The following is a 25,051-nucleotide window of genomic DNA, read 5'->3' on the forward strand; positions in this document are numbered from 1 at the left end:
CGAGTATTAAGCGCATTTGATGAAGCTGCAGCTACTTTTCTCTGCTCCTCTCTGCTGTCATGACTGTGAGCATTGCGGGGGACGAGACACACCAACAAACAGCGCACACGCACACGCACACACACACACACACACACACACACACACACACACACACACACACACTTGCACTGGAGCGCCAGCCACCACGCGAACCTTTTTACTTTTTACTTTTAGTGCTACAGCACACAGTTGATCCGTGATCCGTACGGACTGAGGTGGGAACACACGTGACCCGGTCAAACAGTCGGTTGGACTTTACTCCGTTCACTCTCACCGTGTCTGCAGCTAATTTAACAAAAGCAAAATCATCTCACAGCAGCCTGCTGTAGTCTGTGAACATCTCCACACAGATTAAAGTTGTTTGTTGTAAACTAAATTAAGGGAAAAACATATGTGATATAAATACAAACTTAATATTAAAATGTAGCCTACCCTAAAATAAGAGTTTAAAAAATTTGCATTATTTTTTACAGAACTGTCATTTATTATATCTGAAATGATTTTCTGTTTGTTGTGTGAGTATTAAATGCATTTGGAGGCTGTCGGTAAAGGCTATGGCTCACTATGTGGACTGGTAGATCTCTGCAGACTGGCAACTTTAAAAGTAGATCTTGGATCAAAAAAGGTTGGGCACCCCTGGCTTAAACTAAGGGCAACTGCCACTCTGATATGTGTAGAAAATGATTTCTCTCTTATCTGCTTTCACCATCAGAAAGACCAGTGTACCTGCCATTGAATCCGTTCACTGGTTTTCTGGTGTTTATGTTATAGTTACTAAACCACACAGCTCCCTTTGTTGTCCACCATTTTGTACCTACCTGACGAAGCTCCACATGGTGCTCTTTCTCTCTCTCAACATCTTGTTGACTCTCTCACAGACACACGCACGCCACACGGCTTTGTTGTCCACCATTTTGCCCCATGTGATGTCACTACATGGTGCTTCCCCGCCATCTTGCCTTCTTCCTATCCCTCTCTCTCTTTCTCACACACATACACAACCACACACGTGCCACACTGTTTGCTTGTAAATACTTTGTTTGCTGTAGTTTAGTTTATAGTAGTTATTTGTTTGATTGAGTTTCATTGATTGCAGTTGATGCTGCTTGTTAAATAAATTCTGTTTTAAGTTAAGAGAGCAGTTGTTTGTGATTACTGGTGTATTTGCATTGTGATATAAGCTGGGTGCGAGGGCTAGTGTTCGGATTTCACACCTTCAATTTATTAAATATATGTTATTAATTATGAATAATATTAGTATTTAATTAATTCGAGGCTGGTTTTGTGATAATTTGGTAATTTTTCCGTGATTTCAGTGTGGTGCCCCGTTCTTATTAGTGCAAGTTGAATAATATTGTTAATTTATATTAATAATTTATTAAGGATAATGATTAATATCAATCAAATAACCACATTTTGATCTAAAACCCAACATCACTTATAACATAAAACCCCAACATGTCTCTTAAATGAGCATCTTCTGTGTATTTACAACACGTTGGGTTTGAAAGGAAATCTTTTGGGCAGCTGCAGGACTTTTATATCAGATTCATATTAAAGATAAAAAGGTAACAACATTTACATTTTATGGAGATTTATTGCATGATGTGCTATAATTAATTTATAATCAGTGAAGACTTAAAAACATTTAAAAAAAACATTGTACAATTCATATCAGGAAGCACAGAAAAGTTGGTCTGATAATAAAATTAACTTCTATTTCACCCTTAATATATCATCACAGATTTAAGTTTTGTATCCCAGTAAAAACAGTTTTGTCCTTAATCATCACAAAAGAACAAGATCAGCCCTTGAAATGCCTAAAATCTTAATTCTTTGATTAAGGTTCAAGATTTAATAAGATGCAGTAATAATCAGTGAAACTGCAGGGAGTACATCAAATCATCCACTTCTAAATTCATAAAATAAAAACACTCACAAAAAAACACATCTTCAAGAATTAAAAAACCTGAATTATTAAAGAAGTTGATGTCTAGCTGAAAAAATGGTAGAAACATGAAAGGGGCGCTGGATTGCTTAACGGTTATGTCACGTCCCATGTACGGAGGCTACATTCCTAAGCAGCAGCTGTGGGTTTGAATCCGACCTTGGCCCTTTGCTGCATGTCATCCCTCCACTCTCTCCTCCCAATATTTCTTGTCTCTCTTCAGCTGTCCTATCTAATAAAGGCAAAAAGGCCGAAAAAAGAAACGATTATCATGAAAACACAACATCCCGGCCCGACCCTCCACCACCCATTGCAATTTCTGGCCTGAGGCCCACCACGACTAATCAAAAGGAAAACGGTCTTGTCACTAATCTAACATCTCTGAAACTCACATCAAACATGTCAACAAACCTCTTAAAAGAGAGCAGAAATAACAACCTGAAGAAAAGGTTGAGACCAAATCCAGAAGCCTCGTTTGACTTTTCAATGTTCCCTGTGGGACCCTCAGTGGTTAAACAGGCCTCAGCTGTTTCTCTGCATCAGGTAAACCTGAAATATCCACAAGAGAGTTAAACACAAAGGTTGTGATATTCTACTGATAACTTTCATATTACCATTTCATTGTCTACCAGAATGTTAACTTTTAATCATCACTTTTACTTAAACTTACCTGTGCAGATGACGGGCCGGGTTGATCAGCACTAGTGTGAATAGAAGCATTGTTAGCAACTGTTATAAAAATAAGTGAAGCAATTTCTTACAGTTTAAAATCAGAGCATTATCTACTTTAAAAAAAATGTTTTACCTAACTGGTGATGTTCCTTCATCTATCAGTTCCTGATAGTATTTTGTCACAGTCTCAAGCTCCTCTTTGACATCTAAAACACAAAAAGTTACATTTCAGGCGTTCAGGATTCAGGTGTTGTGAAGTCCAAAATGAGATTGCCAGAAGCTAATCAACAACATCTACTAACATGATAGAGGTTTCCATATCATGCGCAAATATAACTCCACAAGCATCTTTAGCTGATTGTTTGCAAACTGTTTGCGTGTGCATTATGTGTATTAAACTGTTACCATGATGTCTATTGGCCATGGCTAAATTGTTACATTGGAGAGGGTCATTTAGTACGTGCTAGTTGAGTTCAAAAACTGAAAACTTGTAACTGTTGATGTTCCTTCATCTGGATTTTTCTTCAGTTCTTTACAGTATTTTGTCACCGTCAAAAGCTCCTCTTTGACATCTAAGAAACAAAATGTTAAACTTTAAGCACTGAAAAAATGTCTTTCCACCTTAGTGCACTTTGGTGTGCAGCACAGCCAAGAAGACAAGTCACTTCCTCTGTTAAAGCAACAATATGTAGGAATTCGGAATGTCCACGACTAAGAATTTATATAGTCGAACCGGATTCTGATCAGATTTGTCGAACGATCATTGAATGTGTTTTTGCATTTATTTTCTGTATTCTCATTTGCAACACAAGATAAACTACGACATTAAACTATTTGTCTTCCAGACATGACATGACAATTTCTTCTGTGATGTGACTTGATCGATTCTTTTTCTTATTCAGTCTTAAATATGGTGACTCTCTATAATGATATTACACACGCCCATTTACAATATGGAAAGAACACACAAACTGACAGACCATCCCCGGGCCGTCAGTGTGTGTGCCTGTTGTTTGCAAACTGTTTGCATGTGGAATATGTGTATTCAACTGTTACCAAGATGTCTATGGGTTGTGTCTAAATGGCTACATTGGAGAGGGTAATTTATTATGCTAATTGAGATGGAAACTTGAAAGATTTCAAACTTATATAGCCAACTTGAATCCGTCCTCTTCCTCTTAGCCTCAGCCATTGTATCAGACTGTACAGAGACTGTACATATTTCACTGTAACTTTTACCTTTTGATTTTAAACCTGCATTATTATATTGCGGCACTATTTTTGATTATTATTTTATTTGAATTAATTTTAATGAATTAATATAACAACTTCTCTGCATTTTAATTTGCAATTGGTGAGAGTTGGGTTGTGTAAGGGATATCTGAAAGTCTAAGCCAGCCTGTGAGCTGTGACTCAGCACAGATGGTGCCTAAATCCTCGAGAAGATGTTCTGGGGGGGATTGTTAAACAGAGTCTATTTCAATTATGTGAGACCAGCAGGTGAATCTGTGTTCAGCAGGACTGTAAGACTCTGTGTCAGAGAGCCTCGGATTCTTTATGTGCCAAATGCTGATTACTCATAATAATAGTTCAATATTAATGACTGACTGAACAAAATTCTTGAAAATGAATTGGTGTAATGTTTAGCCGTAAAGAATGGGGGTGGATTTCACCACCACAGCACCCCGAGTTGGGGTTTCCTGGGCACCTTAGGGCTGTGCCTGATGGAGCAAACTGTGAGCCTATATCAATCTTGATTAGGCAAGACAGGCAGGTGAGTCTGTGTCCATCGGGAAGATAAGACTGTAGGGACTTCAGAGCGATATAATATTGAAAGGCGCACAGAGCAGATAACATCACCATTACATTAGAGATGAGATGAGATTCAACTTTATTGTCATTACACATATACAAGTATAGAGTAACGAAATGAGGTTTGGCATCTCACCAGAAGTGCAAATAAGCAGAAAGTGCAAGAGTCTGTGCTATGTACAGTAATTGAGTGCAAGAGTCTGTGCTATGTACAGTAATTCTGTGCTATGTACAGTAATTGCAAGATTTACAGATGTAGACAAAAAAAGTGAATTATTAGGTAAATCTGGATGGCTGGATTAATGGGATGCAATAAATATAAATAAATGCTATAAATAAGTAATGCTACAAAATAAGTGTGTTCTTAGGATTATAATATACAGATTAAGATGCAGTGAGCATGCTATACTAATAATATACAGATTAAGGTGCAGATTACTTATATATTTTGAATTTAATGTAATTTTTTCTACTTTATGTTATGTCATATGTTTGTATTTTATTTGTATTTAACATTTTGATTGTTAATGGTTTGTTTAATGATTTTTGAAATGTATTATTTCAATGTCTCTTTTTCTATTTGTCTTGATGCTTTTGATGTCGTGTAAAAGGTAAATGGAGTTGAGCTTGTATAGTACTTTTCTAGTCTTCTAACTAGCGCTTCTACACCGCATGTCACACCTACAGCTTCACGCACTGATGGCAGAGGCTGTTATGTAAAGTGACCATCAGAAGTAACTAATTCCATTCACACACATGCATAAGCCACCGCAGAAGCAGTGAGAGCAACTTGGGGTTAAGTGTTTTGCCCAAGGACACATCTGACATGTAGCTGCAGGAACTGGGGATCGAACCATCAACCTTTTGGTTGAGTTGACCATCTCTACCAACTGAGCTACACTGTCTTTAGGTGTGAAGAACTATGAGTTGCCTTTTTGCTGGAATGTGCTATATAAATAAACTTGACTTGACTTTGAAACTACTGTTTAAAGGTGGAAAAGTTACATCTTGTTGCTCTAACTATATAAGAGCACACTTTCAACTACATAATTTTCCTGTTACTTCCTCCTACCAGTTATCATCAGCAGGCCTGCAACTGACGACTATTTTGATCTTCGACCAGTCATCGATTATTAAAACAATTTCTCGATTAACTGGATAATGTTCTGCGCAAATACTTAATGACTTTTATTTATCTATCGGCATTTAAATTTAAACATTCCTCTTTCAAACTATGCCCTTAGAAACTGTTCATTCAGTCATATTTTTGTCTTGTCTTTACATGTAACTAATGTTAATGCAAAACATTATTACTATAATAACACTGTCAGTGTTTGCTATAGAATTAAAAAGAGATGAGGGGGAGAGAAAAGATGAAGCATTCTAAGGTAAATGTTTTAATGGGAGGGACTGGAAATGTAAAAAAAGAGAAAAATAACTGCATGGCTTCAACTTTGGATTGTGAAGATGAATGTCAAAGATGATTTTTAAAAGACAAGACGTCCAGGATGACTTCTTTCCAAATAATCACAGATTACCGTCATGCTCTCAGGACAAGCAAGGTCCACTTTATGAATACGGCAGACGATCCTTTTATCATACAGGAGTAAATTATTTGGCTAGTAGAGCGAGCAAGGAGAGGGACTGACAGTCAACGAGTGTGTGTGAGATAGTTACAGTATGTTGTTATCATGACCTGAGCAGCTGAGAAAGAGCAATCGGTCTCTAACTGAGACAAGGCCGAGATATTTAGGGATTGAGACAGAGACCGAGTCAAGACCAAGACTAAGACAGGGCCAGACGGAGACAAGACTGAGACCATAAATATCAATGAAAAATCGGCATATTGTGTGCTGCAGGCATGTCACTCACTTAGATCGTGACACCAGGAAGGTTAACGGGGATAACAATCAAATTAGGAATCAAAAAAGTAATTTGATTTTTTAGAAAGGAGCATCTTCTAATCACAGTAAGGACTTGGAAAAATAGCCCGTCAGAGGTGGATCTTGACTAGTCTTTATTTAAAATCTGGATTCCGCCCAGTTCAAGACCGAGTAAAAATGCTTTCAATTCCGAGACATTTAAAACGTGGTCTTGAGACCGGCCTTGAGACCAAGACTGATTTCAAGTGCTACAACAATACACCACAACTCCAAACCGTGAAAACTGATGGGCAGCAAGAGACAGTACATCACTGTGGTTGTCAAGTGGGAGAATCCCTTCACTGGTGTTTTGTCTGAAAACAAATTTTACTTGTAAATCTTCACTTTACCTGGAACTGATTGATCATCTGTCTTGAGAGATAGCTCTATTGACCTCAGCATTGTTTCCCTCAGTGTCTTCTGGATGGCATCCTAAATAAGATATAAAATATTTAAAACAAGTAACCAGCACATTTTTTTTTTAATTTACTGGATCATACATTTATCAACAGTTTAAAAGTGTTTTTTCTTTCAGAAAGCAAAAACGTAATTAATAGACATAAAGCTTTTTTGTGTTCGTCTTCATTTTTAATAGAAGTTGCTTCTTTGTTAAACTGAAGTCACAAACCTTCAGAATGATGCACAGTCCACTTTTATATAAGAAACAATTCAATTCAATTCAATCATACATAAAGAATATTAGTGTAACAAAACACATTTTACTATTTTTAGCACCGTATTAGGTGTCTAAAGCCTGGCTCACACTGTGCGATTTTTCCCTGATTGTATAAAAGTCGGGGTGGCATGTCAGCTCACACTGTAGGACTGAATCGTTTATGATGCCAGACAGACCTTGCAATGTACGTGCTCACACTCTACGACCAGATTGTCCGGCACGGCCGGAGAGCTCGCACTGTACGAGTGAAATCGGGACGGAGCGTTAACAATTGGTAATAAAGTTTCAATTGAATACTCCAACGGACGGCGGTCCGTGAAAGAGAAGGAAGTGGAAGTTGTTGTAGGATAGAGGAAAGTAGATAAAATCGTAGATATATGGATACAAGTTTTAGAAAAAAAAAAAACGCAGAGTTACGCCCTGCCACTAGTCAACATGACTACAGTCACAAACAAATTCTGCCGGACTCTTTCATGACGTATCGTCAAGATTTTAAACTCTAAATATCAAACATGTTTGAAATGAATCGGGGCGTCCCCAAGGATCGCCGGGTAGATCTACACTCACTATAAGATAATCTGAGCAGAGAATCGGTTCCGAGCAGCCTTGAGTTGGGAGCGACCCTGGATTGTCAGGAAGGAAGAATCAGAGCTCAAATCGGCCCGATTATCCTACAGTGTGAGCCAGGCTTTACGGTGAACTATGAAATATGACAAACCATTAGTTTTTGCAGATTTGAAATCATCGCATCTCTAGCCTCCTCGAACATGCCGACCTTCTTGGCACAAACATGCTGCTCAATGATGTCCCTCATGGCATTTAGGGAGCCTGGTCCTTTACATTGTTGTGCATCTACAGTGAATCAGAAAATGGTTATAAATGCACATTATTTTCATTGTTTTTTTCATTCAGTGTCAGGTTTCATATGCCAAGATCTTCTTTCTTACCTTCATAGCACTTTTGCATGTTTTCCTCGATTGTTGTTGTCAGGCTGCTGTAGATTTCTTTCTTTCGCTCCCGGATGGTTTTGTCGAGTTGTGCCTTAATTTTTTCTTCCTACAACAGAAGATTAAAAACACAAAAATGGATATCTGCAATGCTAACATGTACCTTATTGATGGTGTTCTACATAAGAAATGAATATCAACGATAAGCGCTTAAACATGCAAAAGGCTTTTGGTTTATTTGTTCACCCCGTTCTTCAGTCTCCTTTTCCTTGATAATAAGCGTAAAACAAAACTAATGGATAAGATGGTACCATCACAATGTCTTACCTCTGTCCTGAGAAATTCCAGTTGCAGCTGCACACCTTTGTACTTTTCAACCAGAGTCCCTGTGACGAGTGAAAAGGAACTGATGGCCCCGTTGAATGGTTCACATTTTGATTCATTTCTGAAACATGTTAACAAGTAAATCTTTCATTGATCAAATATTGACAAAATTCAAATTGAAGAATTTGATTAATATACTTATTTTATTAAATTAATTAAAGGCTTTATATGCAATTTTTTGATACAGTAGATGTCGCCCTTGAGCACCAGCATGAAACCAAAACAACTCGCGGTGCATTGTTGTGTTAGCATGCTAATGCTAGCGATCTTTATTATGCTCATATCTTCACACTGCATGTAAATTTACCCGAAATGAGGGTGATCTAGAAACACAGTTAAGCAGTGAGTACAGTATGTTATTCTTCTTTTCTCTAGTCCCTCAATTAAACAACTTTTATACACGAGGGGAGGAGTCAGCCGCCGTCCCGACAATGTCAACAAACTGAAGATATGACTCAGAAAACATCACAGACAGTGGGACTCGGGTGTTGCACCCATTGTAGACAGTCATGACTCACAGAGTTATTTTCAGAGGATATACTTGATTTCTATTATATTTAAGTGTGAAAAATCACATATAAAGCCTTTAAATAATTTTAAATAACCATTGCACACATTATTATATTATTATTATAATCGCCATTTGAAGAGGTATTATCTTTTCCTCATTTAGTACGTTCTTACGGGAAGGTCTTTCTAAATTCCTCATCAATGCTCTCCATCAGCTTTGAAGCTAATTTCTCATTGAGGTTTTGTTGTTTCCCTTTTCTTGGTTTGTGGATGCCATTGTTTGCGACAATGCACTTCAATCTCCTGTGAAAAGCACTTCCTGTTACTCTCCTCTGAAACGAAACACACAAAAACAAACATTTCCTTAAATGATTAACTTTTGAATATCAAGTGAAAAATCGATGGTTTGGATAAAGGAATAAAATATTCAAATACATACGGGATATAAGAAGGACTTCAAGTCACTTTCCCTTGAACTATTGGATTTTTCAACACCCTCCATGAGGCACTTGTTAAAAGCCCTATAGGACTCTTCCATGGCCTCTGAGACTTTACTTAATTCACATACCAAGTTGTCTTCAAGGTCTGTGCACAGGTATTCTTTTACGCCAGCCTGTAATCAAAGAGAAAAATGTAGTGTTAAAACAATGAAACTATACTTCAGCCTCATTGGGCTTTTTTCAAGTCAGTTTTTGTTTCTATTTTATTTTCTTCACAAAATACCTATTCGTATTTTATTTAACGGAATGCTTGTTAGGCATAACGTTATGTGTCAATGTATAATAAAAAATAAAAATGTGATAGTCTTTTGGAGAAAGCTAACACAGTTTTTTTACCACACACCTACACTTTGCTGTTATTAGAAACAGTGAATAAGGCAGTGTTAAACCCAATTATACAAGATTATGTTGTTGTTACAGTTTTTATTGGATCATCTGGAAAAATGATTAATCATCTTGAGATAACCCCTCAGGTTACTCCTGCAGGGAGAGCATCAAGGAAGAATGATTGAATCTCTACCAATATGTCCCGGAGACTTATGCGGACATCTGTCAATAAGCCACATGGGAAGTAGTGTCCAGATGTGACCCCATCTGAATTGACATTCATTTGGTAATGACTTGTCTAATTACAGCCTATATTATCGTATAAAGCTTCCATAGACTGTTCATCAAATGTGGCGCCTGCAGTCTAAGTTGTAAGGATAAAAAAAAAATGTGTGTAATAGGATGGATCGGACAAATGGAATTGTAATTCATTTCAAATAAGATGGTTTAAAAACTGTTTCTTGAAGTATAAAAGTAATTTTTTTTATAATAGATTGCTATTTTGTGCTTAAGTATGGTAGCCCATGTATATGAAATTAATTACAAGGTTGTATGCAGTTTCTTACAGTGGCGTAGTGTAAGAATAAAGTAGGTTTTTTTACGGCGTTGTGTATTATTCAATAAATTGCCAACAATTTAAGTTTCTTTTGAGTTTGCATTACGCAAAGACTATTTCACTACTTTAATGAATTCAAAATTAATGACCTGATTGCAAAGGTGCAACACATTGCTTCTATGTCTGTCACTACTTCAAATATTTCTCTAAATGGAAGTGTTTCTATGGATTACTATTTTTGTTGAGATTCTGATTACTGGCTGCCAAAACTAAAACTAAATCTAAATGCAGTTAAAGTGCTATTTCATCTTACCACTTCTCCACAGCCGGCACCTTGAATAAGAGAAAGAATCCCATACGCTCCTGACACATACTTCAGTGTCTCTGAGTGAAAGTCATTCAGTTCTTGCAGAAATTCCTGAAGTTTGGGGACTTCTATAAAAAAGATACAATATAGAGCTTACATGATTACATCCAGAGAAACTTCACACATGTATATTATTTTATTTACAAAGTTATGCATGGACTTCACCTACCAGTTTCATCTGGTCCAAGCCTTTTCTCCTGAAGGAACTCTTTGGAGCTCACTGTGAACACTTTGAAACAGTCACCACTGAAATGTGTCTGAAAAAATAATGAATACATTTAGGGTGGTATTGCATTAAAAAGACATCTTCATTTTAGATTTTCTGAAATTTCACAACTCACCTGAACCCCCTTTAGTTTCCCAAATTCTCTCTTCACTTCCTCCTTGGCCCAGCTGTTCCTCTTAAATATGGCAGCACAAACACCAGCTACTGAACTGTAAGAAGAGATCAGTATCAAGCTGAACCTCATACATTATCTGAAGCCTTGAAAATTCAATCTCCAACATCTTTAATATGACGTGGTTTTCTTTCCTCTCAGGATAAAAGTTTAAAAAAATTACGTAAATATGAACAAAGTATATATATTCATATGAGTATACTTGTAAACAACAAATAAGTAACAGTAGACCCTGTCACTCATCAGCACCTATCTTTAAATGTATTGTATAAAAATAAAAAAAAATCACTTACAGATCATCAGAGTCTTCGATAACATCAGACTTGGTGCAGATGAAGTGAATGTGCTGACACTGGCCACCATTTCCCATAAGGCTCCTGGCACTTTTCAGAATCTCCCATGGTTCTTTCTCTGATACTGCTCTGTTAATGTCCGTCACGATCCACACAGTGGAACAGCTTTGAACCACCTACAAGGATGAAATCCAAGTTAATCGTGAATATCAGTCAATGATAATAATTTGGAAATGCATTTCAATTACCGTAAGTCAATATCAGTGATTTGTAATAAAATAATGCTAAACTTAAGACAAGATTAACAAAGTGATGCATTTAAATAATTTACCCCTTTCCACATTTTATCTCTGCCCTTGTTGCGGTCCCCATTTCCAGGTAGATCCACAAGTGTGACATTCTGGAGAAGGTCATTATTTGGCACCCTGACAGTCACACACTTCACCAGGGGCCAAAACCACCTCTTTACTTCTTTAGCATCTCCGTCCTCTGAGCTGCTTTTTGTGTATTTCACAAGTTTTGCAGAGAGCTCTTTCGCCTGACACATGAAAAACAAGATTAAGGATTTATTTAAATGCACCACTGATTATGACAAGCAGATACACAGACGATCTACAACTAATAGGTCAAGGACAAAACTTTCCAATACAGGAAACAATCAACAACTTTACCCATGGGAATTAATAAAGTATTTCTGATTTAATATAGAGCTGTAGACATTCAGAATTAGGATAATTCTCCCCTAGTCCTTTTATTTATTCATTTAATTTACATCAACATTTTTTTCAACTACCCAAAAATTAAGCAAAACTTGAACAGCAAGGAAGTATGTAAATTACATACATCAATATATGTCTGAGATTGAAATGTTATACATTTCAAAACACATCGTATATACTCGTACGTATAAGACTGATACTTTAGATTTTTTTCTTTCTTACTGATTCACAGGTCAAGGCTTTCTTCTTAGATACGATAAATTCTGGGATTTCTCTGAAATGTTTGTCGTTCATGAGATGTTCCACAGAAGGGTTTTTTCTCCATTCTTCTCCATACAGCGCTGACAGCATTTCAACAGCGTCATTGTAATCATCATCATCTTCAACTTTGCAGTCTTCATCATTCAGGATGAAAGTTAACAAGTACCACAACTCCTGCTTCAATTCCTATAAAAGAAAATAATTATTCTTTAACTCACTTTAGTTTAATTGGATTTAATGAAATAAATGGATGAAGCCATGTAATGAGCGTTAGTATCTTTGCAGCTACCTCATTACTTTTTAAAGGAGGATAAATATTCATGTTAACATCGTTTTACCTCTTTTGTGATGAATTCAATCTCTGCCTCATACTTCTTGTTCTGCTTGTTAGCCTCCACCTTAATGATGACTGTTGTACAAGCAGTAAGATCTCCTGAGGGCAAGAGATCCTTCTCTTCGATGACAGCATTTATTAAAGAGCTTTTTCCAGCCCCTGTTCTTCCAAAGACACCAACCAGCTCCCTCTTTTCTTTCTTCAAATCACAGATTTTTTCCCTGTTACGAGAGTTCAAATCTGTTTATTCATATGACAAATATTAAAAGTATAAAAAAATAAATTAAATAAAGGTCTGAATTGTTAAGCTGTCTGCCTTCTTGCTTTCATTTATGCACCATTGGATCATGTTATCAATAGAACATAATGGAGTACCATATAAAAATGAATCCTATTCACACACATTCACAGTTGACGCAGCAGCAGGAGCAACTTGGTTTCTTGCCCAAAGATGCTTCAACATACAACTGCAGGAGCTAGGAATCGAAAACCCGACCATCTGTTTGAGAGATGACCTACGTGAATGGTGGTATTTTATATCTTGCTGTAATGTGAACTTCATGCATCTAACTTCGATAGATTTGTACTATCTAAGTTAAACAACTTATTGATATTGTTTATTTCATAAAACTCTTGACAGTTTCATGACAAACTGCTGCATATAAATAGTACCAAACAAAGAGTAAAGAGGTTCAACCCGAACCATTTCCTGGGGGAGGACCCCAAGCTTGTACACTCTCTGACTTCAAACCATAGACTGTAAATATTAATGGACAAAGTCTGAGTGACGTCAGCCATCTGGTTCATCGTCAGCTGCCGCCATGTTGGGCATGCTGTCTCAGCCTAACTTTCAGTCAACCTAAAGACAGGCTTAGAGCCGAAGCTGAGGCGGGCTTTAAGCCTCTTGACCAACCGTTACATCGCGCACACCTGTCAATCATGTCAGCTACACGCCTAGCTTTGGTTAAACACGTATCACTATCAACAGAGCCGTTAAATTAAAATTCACCCCCGTACATTGTCTGCCAGTGATGACAATAACTAATCAGACCTATTTTGTTTTGTTACACGGCTTTAAACATGTTTATTTATGCTATTAAAACATCTTTTTTGCCAGTCATGTGTATCTGACTTCTGGTGTTCCTGGAGCCAGCCTCAATCAGACACTCGATTTGTCAACAAGGAAGGCAATTTAACAAAACTGAAGTCAATAGTAATTTTTTTTTTTTCACTTGTGAAAGGCACACGTCATTGTAGAGTGCAGATATGACAATAGTCTGCACAGTAGAAAATAAATAGTACAATGAATTCCCATGCTACAGGATATACTGTAGCTATAGAAGATGCAATAAATAAAATACAATACCATTTTCTGGGCTCATGAATGAGTGTGTTCTCTCTTCGTGAAACTTTATCACATGCAATACCATAAAGTACAAAATTAAGAAGCAACTCGAAAGGCCAGTCACAATTCTCTTTGTGAGCCATAAGCAAATATGTGATATCATCTTTTTTTCTTACTCTAGGAAAGCATTGAACTTTGTTTTTTCTCCTTGGAGTACTTTGTTCCGAATACATGCCATCATGTTTCTCACTTCAGACAGCATGCATTTTTCTGTTGGAGAAAAGAAAAGACAAAGAAACAAGTTAATTAGTTAGTTAATTAGTTAATTAGGTGCTATGTTGAACAAAACAAGAGGAAAAGAAGAATGTGCTAGAAAGCCTTTCTCTTTAATGTCAATGAAGGATAATTCAGAGTACCAAAAAAGCAGCAACCACCGGTGTTGGAAAAGGAAGCCAAATCAAAAGTGAAAAAAACAGCAGTAAACATGTTTACTGAATGGTACAAAAAAAATTAAGCATCCATGGCAAAGCCCTGACACTGTGCCTGACCACACCTCATTTTAAAACTAAAATAGACATGTTAGTTAGTCAGGTTTGTGTACATTTGTTAGTCAAACAGTGTGAGGGCAGAGCATGGAAATGAGTACTGCAGGATTTGGCAGAAACTACTATAGACACTTGTGCTGCCCTGTGAGCTGCTCAGGCCAAGTGAGAGGCCATAAGATTAACATTTAAGTCCATGGTTAATTTATGAAGTAATGGAAGCATTGATATCGTCTCTATGGCATGTTGCTGAGAGACACCTAAGGTTTAATATGAAGTCATGACACATACATGCTGGTGAATACTTTGATCTGTTGGTTGTAATAGTTCTCAGCGTAACATAAATACCTGAATATGTGGAGTCCCGTCGTCGTTTCTTAGTTGGTGATAGACATCCGCTGGACTCCCCCTGAGACTCAGACTTTCTTTTTCCTTATTTTTCATTAAAAATCAAAAACAGCTTTTTGCCTCTTACAATATTAAAACATACAAATAGTTGATTTGTCAGAACAAAACATTATTACTACAAAAACAGATCACCATAAATCCTACATAAGATACTTTAGACCTTACCTTTATCTCTTGTGTTACTGTTGGCCAAAACCTAAAGATGAAATATGCATTTGACTCATTGAAACAGATATCATCCAAGCTATGATGAGTGTGACTAAACCTCTGGAAGTGGAGTCAACCATTGATTAAGTCAAATATGATGGTGATTTTTCTCAGGACACATCAGTAATTCTATTGCACATTGATGATTAAAAGAGGTACAAGTATAAGAACAGTATCCCTGGAAAATGTATTTTATCCTTACCTGAGCAGAATCAGCAGTTTCTTCATGTTCCTGTTGACAACGTCAAGAAAATAATCACTCTCAGAACAAAGCCATGGAACATTTTAGCAGACATTTGAAATAATTATGGCCTGACTGTAATATATACACAACACGAAATGAAAGAAAATGTACTGAACTCAAAGGAGAAGAAAATGAATTAATGACCTGATTTGTTGCATTTTTCTCCCCCTAATGTCAAAGGGAAAAGTTTAAAATTCATAATTAGTGGAGACAGTTTGAGAGATTCCAGTAAAAGTCATTTTAGTCATCCTTTGATTTTGTGATCTTTCATCTGATGGTTTCTTCAAAACAGAAGACTGTGTTTATCTCTCTTTTATTATAAATCATTGGATCTATAAGTAAGACTTTTTTAAACCAAATACACTCAAAAGTATTACCTTCAGAGACTTGAGTCTCTTCTTGAATATTAAGCTTGGTCCAAGTTTCGTGATCAATTTATCGATGTCATCATTAATGAGGTAAAAACTTTCCTCATTAATACCTTGATCTGTTATTAGGAAAACAATTCAGAATAATCTTTGTCAAGCAAAACCAAACCATTGTTTAAAATGATGAAATTCTGTAAAGTATAAGTTGGCATTGTAGAGCCATATTACAGCACCTTTTCTGTTTCTATTAGCATATGATTGAATGTTTCAGTATTGGTGGGAAATTGCCTGTGACAAACAAAAAGAATGGTAATACTTCACCTTGAAAATTTTCTATCCAATCGCTGAGACCCCATTCAGTTAATTTTGTTTTAACAAAATCATCCATGACGGGAAACAGCAACTGTAAGGTAATCACATAATAATATTTAAATCTATTGTAACAACTTCACATATTGCAGAAGTTTTTATGAATTAAATGTAATTAGACAAAGATAAGGAGTTATGAACAGATAATAGCAGGTGTAAGGAAAGGACCCCAGCAAGTATTTGGGAAATATCAGTCAGGTCAAAGCTTCCACCCATAGATTATATCACCATTTTAATGCATCAGAGGTTGCCGCTTGCTTCCACATCAAATAGCTTGTATTTGGAATAGTGAGAAGTTAAATGTAACTGTTGCCTGCTGAAGGAAAAATCTTTGTAACAGTGGCCCACATTTTACTCCAACTTTTCCCATTCCTCTATAACCTTTCAGTTTTGTTTTTAAAACTTGATAAGCTGATGTTTGATGAATATTTGGGCTTAAAACATGTCAAATTTAAATGGCAGAGCTTTGACACGCACAAGTATTCATTCAGGATATATGAAGATTTTAAATCTTCTTTTCAAAAATATTTAATTGGTCCATAAATTAAATATAGGACTTTAGGTAAACTAAATGTCTCATTAATATAATCAGTTGTGTTGGGCCACGCAGGCTTAGGACAGTCAAACAATGGACTTGGGCCTGCACCTCTGTGAGAAGCCTCATTTGAGTGTTCACTGAGATCACAAAGAGGCCTAAAAGGACTCTTAATCCCAGAATCCCCTGCGGTACTTCACAACTACGCGTGAAGTAAGGGGGGACCGGAACCTCTCTCTCCTCATTGGAGGGGACCTGAGGTAGACCCCCCATGGAGCAGGCCAGGCTACAAAACTCCAAGTTTTTTTGGCGCGCAGGTAATCCGCGGCCGGCAGTGTTCTAAATTCCGAGCTCGGATTGTCCAGTGAACGCATCTCAGTTTCTCAGAGAGCATCAGACTATAAAAGATTATCAGAAAGATAACGGTCTTATTCCGTCCTGCAACGAAAGGACATCAACGGACATCTTTCCACTCGACGGAGAACCAACGAAGCCGCTCTTTCCGTAAGGGAGCCTCGCCGCCATCAGACGCCTCTGCACCAGGACGGACAGAAGATCTGTTTTATCGCCGAAGAATTAGCTTTAGAGAGTGTTTTTAACAATTGTTGATCGAAGCAGAAACTGTAATTTTTCTCTTTGTTGGGCCGACACGTCCTGAGTTTTAACTGTTTAAAACTCTTGTTGTTGTTTCGGACCGCTGCGTCCTATATGTGTTTAGTGTAACAGCGTTATAACCGGGTATCACTCTTCTGATCAGAAAGGCCAGTGTAAGCCGTATTAACTTGAATTCGGCCATTGGTTTGTTTCTGTGAAGGGAATTACTCTGAGTTGTGGCGCGGGATTCAGACTGTGATCCGGCCTCTTCAGGCACGCATTTCTCTTTTATTCTCTTTTATCCTCTTTTCTCCCCCTTCTACGAACATACACACACACACATATTCCTGTGTAAACGTACATCTGGAGACTAACTCCACCACTGCGCCATTACGCACATAGGCCACACACACACACACACACACACACACACACACACACACACACACACACAGATCTATACACTCGTGGCTATCAGACGCCTCAGAGACACAGATCGTGTAGGGCCGAACTCGTTCTCTTTTAGACATTAAGGCCACATTTAGGTCTTTGTTAGGTGTGCGCCATCGGAAGGGCGACACTTTCATTCTGTTTACGTATCAGAATTATTCGGGCTGTATAAATTAAATGTTAATTTTTTATTAAATAAATGCAGAAAAAATAAGGCAACAGTAAACTTGAGCCTAATTTATTGCACTCTGACGTTAAACGTTGCATACAACCGGTCACATCAGCTTTTAAACTTGATGAAAAAATGCTAAAGATGTCATGGGCTTTTGATTTGTATTATTTTATACACACACACCTACATTCACACCTCTTCCACAAGCCTGTGCTTAATGCTTGTTACTTAGATTAGTTTATAATAGTTATTTGTTTAATTAAGTTCACTGATTTTGGATTGATGTTGCTTTGTTTAAATAAATTCTGTTATAATTTAAGAGAGCAGTTGTTTGTGGTTACTGGTGTATTTGCATTGTGATATAAGCTGGGTGCGAAGGCTTTGTGTACAGATTTCACGCCTTCAATTTATTGAATATAGTTATTCATTATTAATAATATTAGTAATTAAATAACTAATTTGAGACTGATTTGAGTGATATTTTGGTTATATTTACCTGAGTACAGGTTGGTGCCCCAAAACGAGAAAACATAGTTTAATGATATTTTATTTATATTATTAATAATTAAGTATAATTATTAAAGAATATAACCAAAGTTGACTTGATACAACCCCAACAGTTGTCAAAATCAATCATTAACCTTATTGTACTTACATTATGTAGTTCAACTTAATGCACAAACATGACTCCTCTGGTGACTGGTCAAACTTGAAATATTTATTTCATATGGTCTCCACCATAGGCCAGCATACTTCAAATCCTGATGTGTTGTCAAAAAGCAAAAATGACCTGGCAAAAATAAAACACTCAGTGTGTGTTTACACGGCAGTATTATAAATAATTAAAATCCTTTACTAAGTTATATTTGTGAATTTTGTAATATCAACTAGATTAATCCAGCTATTATCTTTGTTTTCCATGAAGCCTATCTACTACTTTTTCAAAAGCACCTCATGGTGACGTCTTAAATGGCACAACAAAACATCCCTCCATAGTTGTTTCAGTTGTAAAAGTGCTGAAAATTAACTTTTTTTCTCAGGAAATATTAATTTACTCAAATTTAACAACCAAGCTTATTCACATACAATCTATACCTTTACATTATGGAGATGTCGTGTAATGAGTCAAGAAAAACGATTTAGCTATTTAAAATAGATAAACAGAAGCTCTTACTGAAACTGATTATGAAGGACCTTTTTAAGTTATGCAGAAACATATAGTACAATACAAAATAAAATCAAAGATAATAAGTTCAATCAAACAGAGTCAGTAAAACCAGTTACATCTCTGTTTCTTTTTATCTTATGTAACACTGCTTTACTTACAATTCCTTTGGAGTCCTTTGTTGAAAATGATGAAAGCTAAAATGGGAAAAGTCAAAAATCTCCACAGATGGCTGTATCAAAACTCCCAGCTGATAAGGAAAAAAAGAAAAAAAAACAATCTCAAGCAGTCATTAAACCACCACCACCTCAGTCTTGGTAAAAACACTAGAGGTTACGTGACCTGATACTTAAATCATGACTAATGTTCCTCTTCCTGTAAATGAAAGCGATGTTTCATTCAAGGTACTTTAAGTTCACAAGCCCTCTGTGTCTGCTCCGCCTTCATGCCATCAGCACTTTCACTTTCTCATGAACTTGTTCACAATCACATGCTGCAAGTTGATTAAACATTTTTTTAAATCAAATACTAGTATTTATTTTAAAAAAAAGTTTTTCTTTAACCATCACTACCAATTTATTTTGCTTTTCTAGCTTGTTGTCAGACACATACAGTAAATTATGTATTTCTTACTCCTTTTCCATATTTCTCCTCTGGAGCCGTTGCTGTGTTCTGCAGCTGTCAGATAAAAGTGATGGACAAAAGTTGAACGTTCCTATACCTGGAACCAATTAAAAAATGTACTAAAGTTCAGTATTTAAAATAATGTGCTTAATTCATTGTTAAGACAACAGGCATATGAGAGTGACTCCTACTGGTTGTTTTTGATACTTGCACTGTAAAGCTGGAACTCTGAAGACACAATGGGTCATTTTTTTATTTTAAAGTCACACTCAATCAGTTACAGTGTTGATGCTCTTTTTATGTTCAGGACCTTGTGCTAACAAAACAAACCCTGCTTGGGTCAACCTTGACATGAGTATATATGGAGAGAAAACAGCAGAACAATGGGTTTCCTAAAAGCTTTACAAATAGACGTGCAGTGTTGCAGTTGTATTAACAGAATCAAATATCAGAAAAATATTTTAAAAAATGTGTCAAGCTGTTGGTCAAAGAACAGAAATCAATGGGTTGTTTATCATATTTCTAAAAGTTGATTGCAGCACAGTTTATACCTAAATACAATAATGTTGGGTTACAGATCACAGTTTTAGGTTTTCTGTTGCTATAAACTGCTAAGTAAAACAAAATGAATTTCAGTCCTGCAGTAACCAATAGTGTTTGACACACAAATGAACCTTATGCACACATTAATACAAGATAGAAAAAATAAAATGAATCAGTGGATCCCAAGCAGCAACCTCTGGTGTTGAAAAGTGAAGCTAATGCGGAAGAACAAAATCCTGCAGTTCTCAAAGTGTCCGCCCGACAAATTTCTTTAAACATCCCTACATCATAAGCCTTTACTCACTAATTCTTACCAAAACACCTATTTTTCATCTAAGTGTGATATCTAATATTTGAAGTTGGTATGTAAAATCTAATTTCAACAAACTCAGAACAGACAGAGCCTTGGACACGCCCTGAGATGTTATGAAGAACCACACCTGTATGTCCACAAAGCAGACCAACAGGTTCTGCCTCAGTGCAGTTGTTGGGTTGTATGAAAGGTAACACAACTATTGTATAAAACAAACAATGCCATTATTAACTAAAACCAAGGGCATATGCCACTCTGATGTGTGTAGAAAATGATTTATCTTAACGAATCAATGGAAAAAATTGTAGTGCTTGACATTAGTGTGTGAGCACATTTGTTAATTGCTGGTTTTAACAACAGCAGTTTATTTACTATACAACTCACCCAGAAGTCAAACTTATGCTTAAAGAATGCTACAACATAACGTCAGGCATATAAGGTGAGCCACCTTCTACACACAGGGTGTTTTACTGCTGTAGGTTTGTGTGTGGTTGCATGATGTCAGGAAACTGTATTATTACAAAGTTACAATGTGAATGCTACGACTTCATGAGCAACAAACACTAAGTATGCAGTGAAGGTTACTTTAAGATGTCAGGAAACTGTTAGGATTGCTCTTACACTCTGTGAGTTGACTTTAACTTTTGTTTCACTGATCCTCTGAATATAAATTAATTTGAAATTACCTTGTGTTTGGATGACATGTTTCAAATACAGATACTAGTGAGTTTACAGAAATTCATAATATATGATCAAATTGTACTGCACACACACAACTATAAATATGTGTGTGGTTATTTTTTTAGTGAAGTCAAAACTTGATTTTTGTAACCATTTCACAACACAAAAGTTCCTTATCTGATCCCACTCCTGACACAATCAGGTGATTTAAAAAAAAGAAATGACGAGAGAGAAAAGAGAAAAAGAGACAAAACAGGTTCACTGTAATGTAATCCAGATTTTACTAACATGTACAGTTTACAATCTGTGATTCAAAGGCTTAATTTGTGCCTTACAATTAATGACATTTATTCACAAACAAAGCTTGCTAATCAGGCTTTACCTTCTATTATAGTATTACCGTATTTTCCGCACTATAAGGCGCACCGGATTATAAGGCGCACCTTCAATGAATGGCCTATTTTAGAACTGTTTTCATATATAGGGCGCACCGGATTATAAAGCGCATAGAATAGAACGTGTTTACAACTGAACAAGGCTGGGAGATATTGTGAATATATAAATATAAATACGTATAAAACGTAACGTATAAAACTACAAAAACAAAAGTACATAAGACGATTTCCCCAAATAATAAATTATTTCTTTGACGTTTCTCTTAACTCTCAAAACGTAGTTTTATACGTAGTGCATTCACAATAACTCAACGTTGTTCAAACGTTAATGTGCATATTCACAATATCTCCCAGCCTTGTTCAGTTGTAAACACGTAAAAGAAACACAGTCTGATACCGCTAATTCAAACGTTAGTGCAGGGGTGCCCAAACAGTCGATCGCGATCGACAGGTAGATCGCTGACTGATTCTCAGTCGATCGCGAGATGTTTTGTCAATATAAAATACAATTGTAAAATAGTAAAGTGATTTCAATTTCATCTCATTGCACTGTTTCCCACACACGATACCTGTGTTGGGAGCCCAAGTATACTTCCGACCTGTGTGTATTTAATTTTTCATTTATTCATGAAATTGCTGCGTGCATGAGAGAGCGAGCGGCGGAGATAGAGAGAGAGAGAGAGCTCGCGCAAGAGAGAGTGCAGGCATGCGCAATGACGTGCAGGTAAAACGGGGGGGGGGGGGGGGGGGGGGGGGTAAATGTTTTACCAAAAAGTCATATATAGAAACTATGCTACGAGTATTAAGCGCATTTGATGAAGCTGCAGCTACTTTTCTCTGCTCCTCTCTGCTGTCATGACTGTGAGCATCGCGGGGGACGAGACACACCAACAAACAGCGCACACGCACACGCACGCACGCACACACACACACACACACACACACACACACACACACACACACACACACTTGCACTGGAGCGCCAGCCACCACGCGAACCTTTTTACTTTTTACTTTTAGTGCTACAGCACACAGTTGATCCGTGATCCGTACGGACTGAGGTGGGAACACACGTGACCCGGTCAAACAGTCGGTTGGACTTTACTCCGTTCACTCTCACCGTGTCTGCAGCTAATTTAACAAAAGCAAAATCATCTCACAGCAGCCTGCTGTAGTCTGTAGTCTGCATTATTTTTTACAGAACTCTCATTTATTATTTTCTGTTTGTTGTGTGAGTATTAAATGCGTTTGTAGGCTGTTGGTAAAGGCTATGGCTCACTATGTGGACTGGTAGATCTCGGCAGACTGGTAACTTTAAAAGTAGATCTTGGTTCAAAAAAGGTTGGGCACCCCTGCGTTAGTGCATAACTCAACATTGTTCAGTTACGTATAACACATAAAGCTCACTTTTTCAGTTCATTCCCCGTCCACGAATCCCTCGAATTCTTCTTCTTCAGTGTCCGAATTGAACAGTTGGGCGAGTACGGCATCCAACATACCCGGCTCCCTCTCGTCATTATCCGAGTCAGTGTCGCTGAGCGCCGTGTACAACCAGTATGGATCAACCAATTAACCAATTGATCCATATATAAGGCGCTCCGGATTATAAGGCGCACTGTCGTTTTTGGAGAAAATTAAAGGCTTTTAAGTGCGCCTTATAGTGCGGAAAATACGGTACTTAGTTACAATGACAATGCTATGACTACTTGGGAAAAAAAACATTGATACTTAAAGATTGAGCAGCTTTTTCAGAAAAAATGTAATATATAGTTAAACAACAGGTGTGGTGGTGACTGTGTCTACAGAGACCGTGTCCTCTGCCTGGATTATGATTGTTTTGTTTTGGTTGACTCAGAATGTTTCTTGGCGGGGAGACTGAGTTTATGAGTGCCAAAACATAGGCAGTAAAGCTTGTGATAGCGTGCGGAGGCTTGCAGTGTAGGTAAAGCAGTGGACCCAGTTTGAATATTGTGTTTACAAGCTGCAACGAACATTCTACTGACTCCACCTATAACAAGTTGGGTAATGCTTGTAGATTTGGGAACTAGGTTGGAGCATCCATTTTGTCCATCTTAGAACACAAACTGATGTTAGGTAGCACATACAGAAGCTTTAATAAGCTGGACAATGAGTTAAAACATGCTGCAATTGTTTGACTACATATACACCATGTAGTCAAAAATACTTTAGAAGAACAATGGATCCAGTTGGAAAATGCTCTGTTATGTCCTCAAAATTTGTTCTCATATTTGTTTTAAAACAGAAAAAAAACCTTCGGCTAACTTTCTGGTAAGAAATTTGGTAGCATCTTGGAGGAAAATGAAGAGTATTCTCAATGAAACAATATCAATTCCAAAGTATATTCCCATATGGAAAAATCCTAGGATAACTCTTCAAAACTCAACACTAAGCTCGTTGACATGGAAAGAGAAAGGTATTAAAACTGTGGGTGATTTAATGACTGAAAATACATTTATATCGTGGATTGATCTCAAAACCAAATTCCATCTGACTAATAAAGAATTTTTCACATCAGACACATACAGTAAATCATGTATTTCTTACTCCTTTTCCATATTTCTCCTCTTGAGCCGTTGCTGTGTTCTGCAGCTGTCAGATAAAAGTGATGGACGAAAGTTGAACGTTCCTATACCTGGAACAAATTAAAAAATGTACTAAAGTTCAATATTTAAAATAATGTGCTTAATTCAATTATAAGACAACAGGCATATGAGAGTGACTCCTACTGGTTGTTTTTGATACTTGCACTGTAAAGCTGGAACTCTGAAGACACAATGGGTCGTTTTTTCTTTTAAAGTCACACTCAGTAATATCAACATAAGTCACAGTGTTTTATGTTCTGGACCTTGTGCTATAACAAACCCTGCTTGGCTCAGCTATGACTTGAGTTTATATTGAGAGAAAACAGCAGAACAATGGGTTTATAAATAGACGTGTCACAGTTGTATGAATAGAATCAAACCTGTTGGCAGGAGAAAGAAAAAAAATGTGTCAAGCTGTTGGTCAAAGAACAGAAATCAATGGGTTGTTTATCATATTTCTAAAAGTTGATTGCAGCACAGTTTATACCTAAATACAATAATGTTGGGTTACAGATCACAGTTTTAGGTTTTCTGTTGCTATAAACTGCTAAGTAAAACAAAATGAATTTCAGTCCTGCAGTAACCAATAGTGTTTGACACACAAACGAACCTTATGCACACATTAATACAAGATAGAAAAAATAAAATGAATCAGTGGATCCCAAGCAGCAACCTCTGGTGTTGAAAAGTGAAGCTAATGCGGAAGAACAAAATCCTGCAGTTCTCAGAGTGTCCGCCCGACAAATTTCTTTAAACATCCCTACATCATAAGCCTTTACACACTAATTCTTACCAAAACACCTATTTTTCATCTAAGTGTGATAT

General features: G+C 36.9%; 1 protein-coding gene across 1 annotated transcript; it reads right to left on the reverse strand.

Moving 5' to 3' along the window:
* Positions 1–1,619: 1,619 nt before the first annotated feature.
* LOC136183029 (nuclear GTPase SLIP-GC-like) lies at positions 1,620–19,447 on the reverse strand. The gene is made up of 23 exons (XM_065964744.1): positions 19,229–19,447; positions 18,558–18,692; positions 16,104–16,185; positions 15,792–15,901; positions 15,373–15,402; positions 15,129–15,159; positions 14,904–14,987; positions 14,190–14,283; positions 12,673–12,889; positions 12,296–12,520; positions 11,686–11,892; positions 11,355–11,530; positions 11,005–11,098; positions 10,833–10,920; positions 10,610–10,731; positions 9,353–9,526; positions 9,088–9,245; positions 8,347–8,464; positions 8,020–8,128; positions 7,791–7,924; positions 6,747–6,828; positions 2,796–2,868; positions 1,620–2,691 (listed from the first exon to the last, which is right to left on the reverse strand). The coding sequence occupies exons 3-23, from the start codon at positions 16,168–16,170 to the stop codon at positions 2,634–2,636; spliced, it is 2,451 nt and encodes an 816-aa protein (XP_065820816.1). The 5' UTR covers positions 16,171–16,185; positions 18,558–18,692; positions 19,229–19,447; the 3' UTR covers positions 1,620–2,633.
* Between the last annotated feature and the right edge of the window lie 5,604 nt (positions 19,448–25,051).

Source organism: Labrus bergylta, chromosome 16, assembly GCF_963930695.1.
Source record: "Labrus bergylta chromosome 16, fLabBer1.1, whole genome shotgun sequence".
In the NCBI taxonomy this organism is placed as follows: domain Eukaryota; kingdom Metazoa; phylum Chordata; class Actinopteri; order Labriformes; family Labridae; genus Labrus; species Labrus bergylta.

Bases quoted from the DNA above. Each gene is read 5' to 3' on its own strand.
- LOC136183029 (XM_065964744.1), bottom strand. From the start codon at position 16,170: ATGGATGATTTTGTTAAAACAAAATTAACTGAATGGGGTCTCAGCGAT. The intron at 10,732-10,832 runs GTAGGTGAAGTC...TCTTTTTTATAG, and splicing joins GCTTGGACCAGATGAAACTG to AAGTCCCCAAACTTCAGGAA. The intron at 6,829-7,790 runs GTTTGTCATATT...TATCTTATTTAG, and splicing joins CAAATCTGCAAAAACTAATG to GATGCCATCCAGAAGACACT.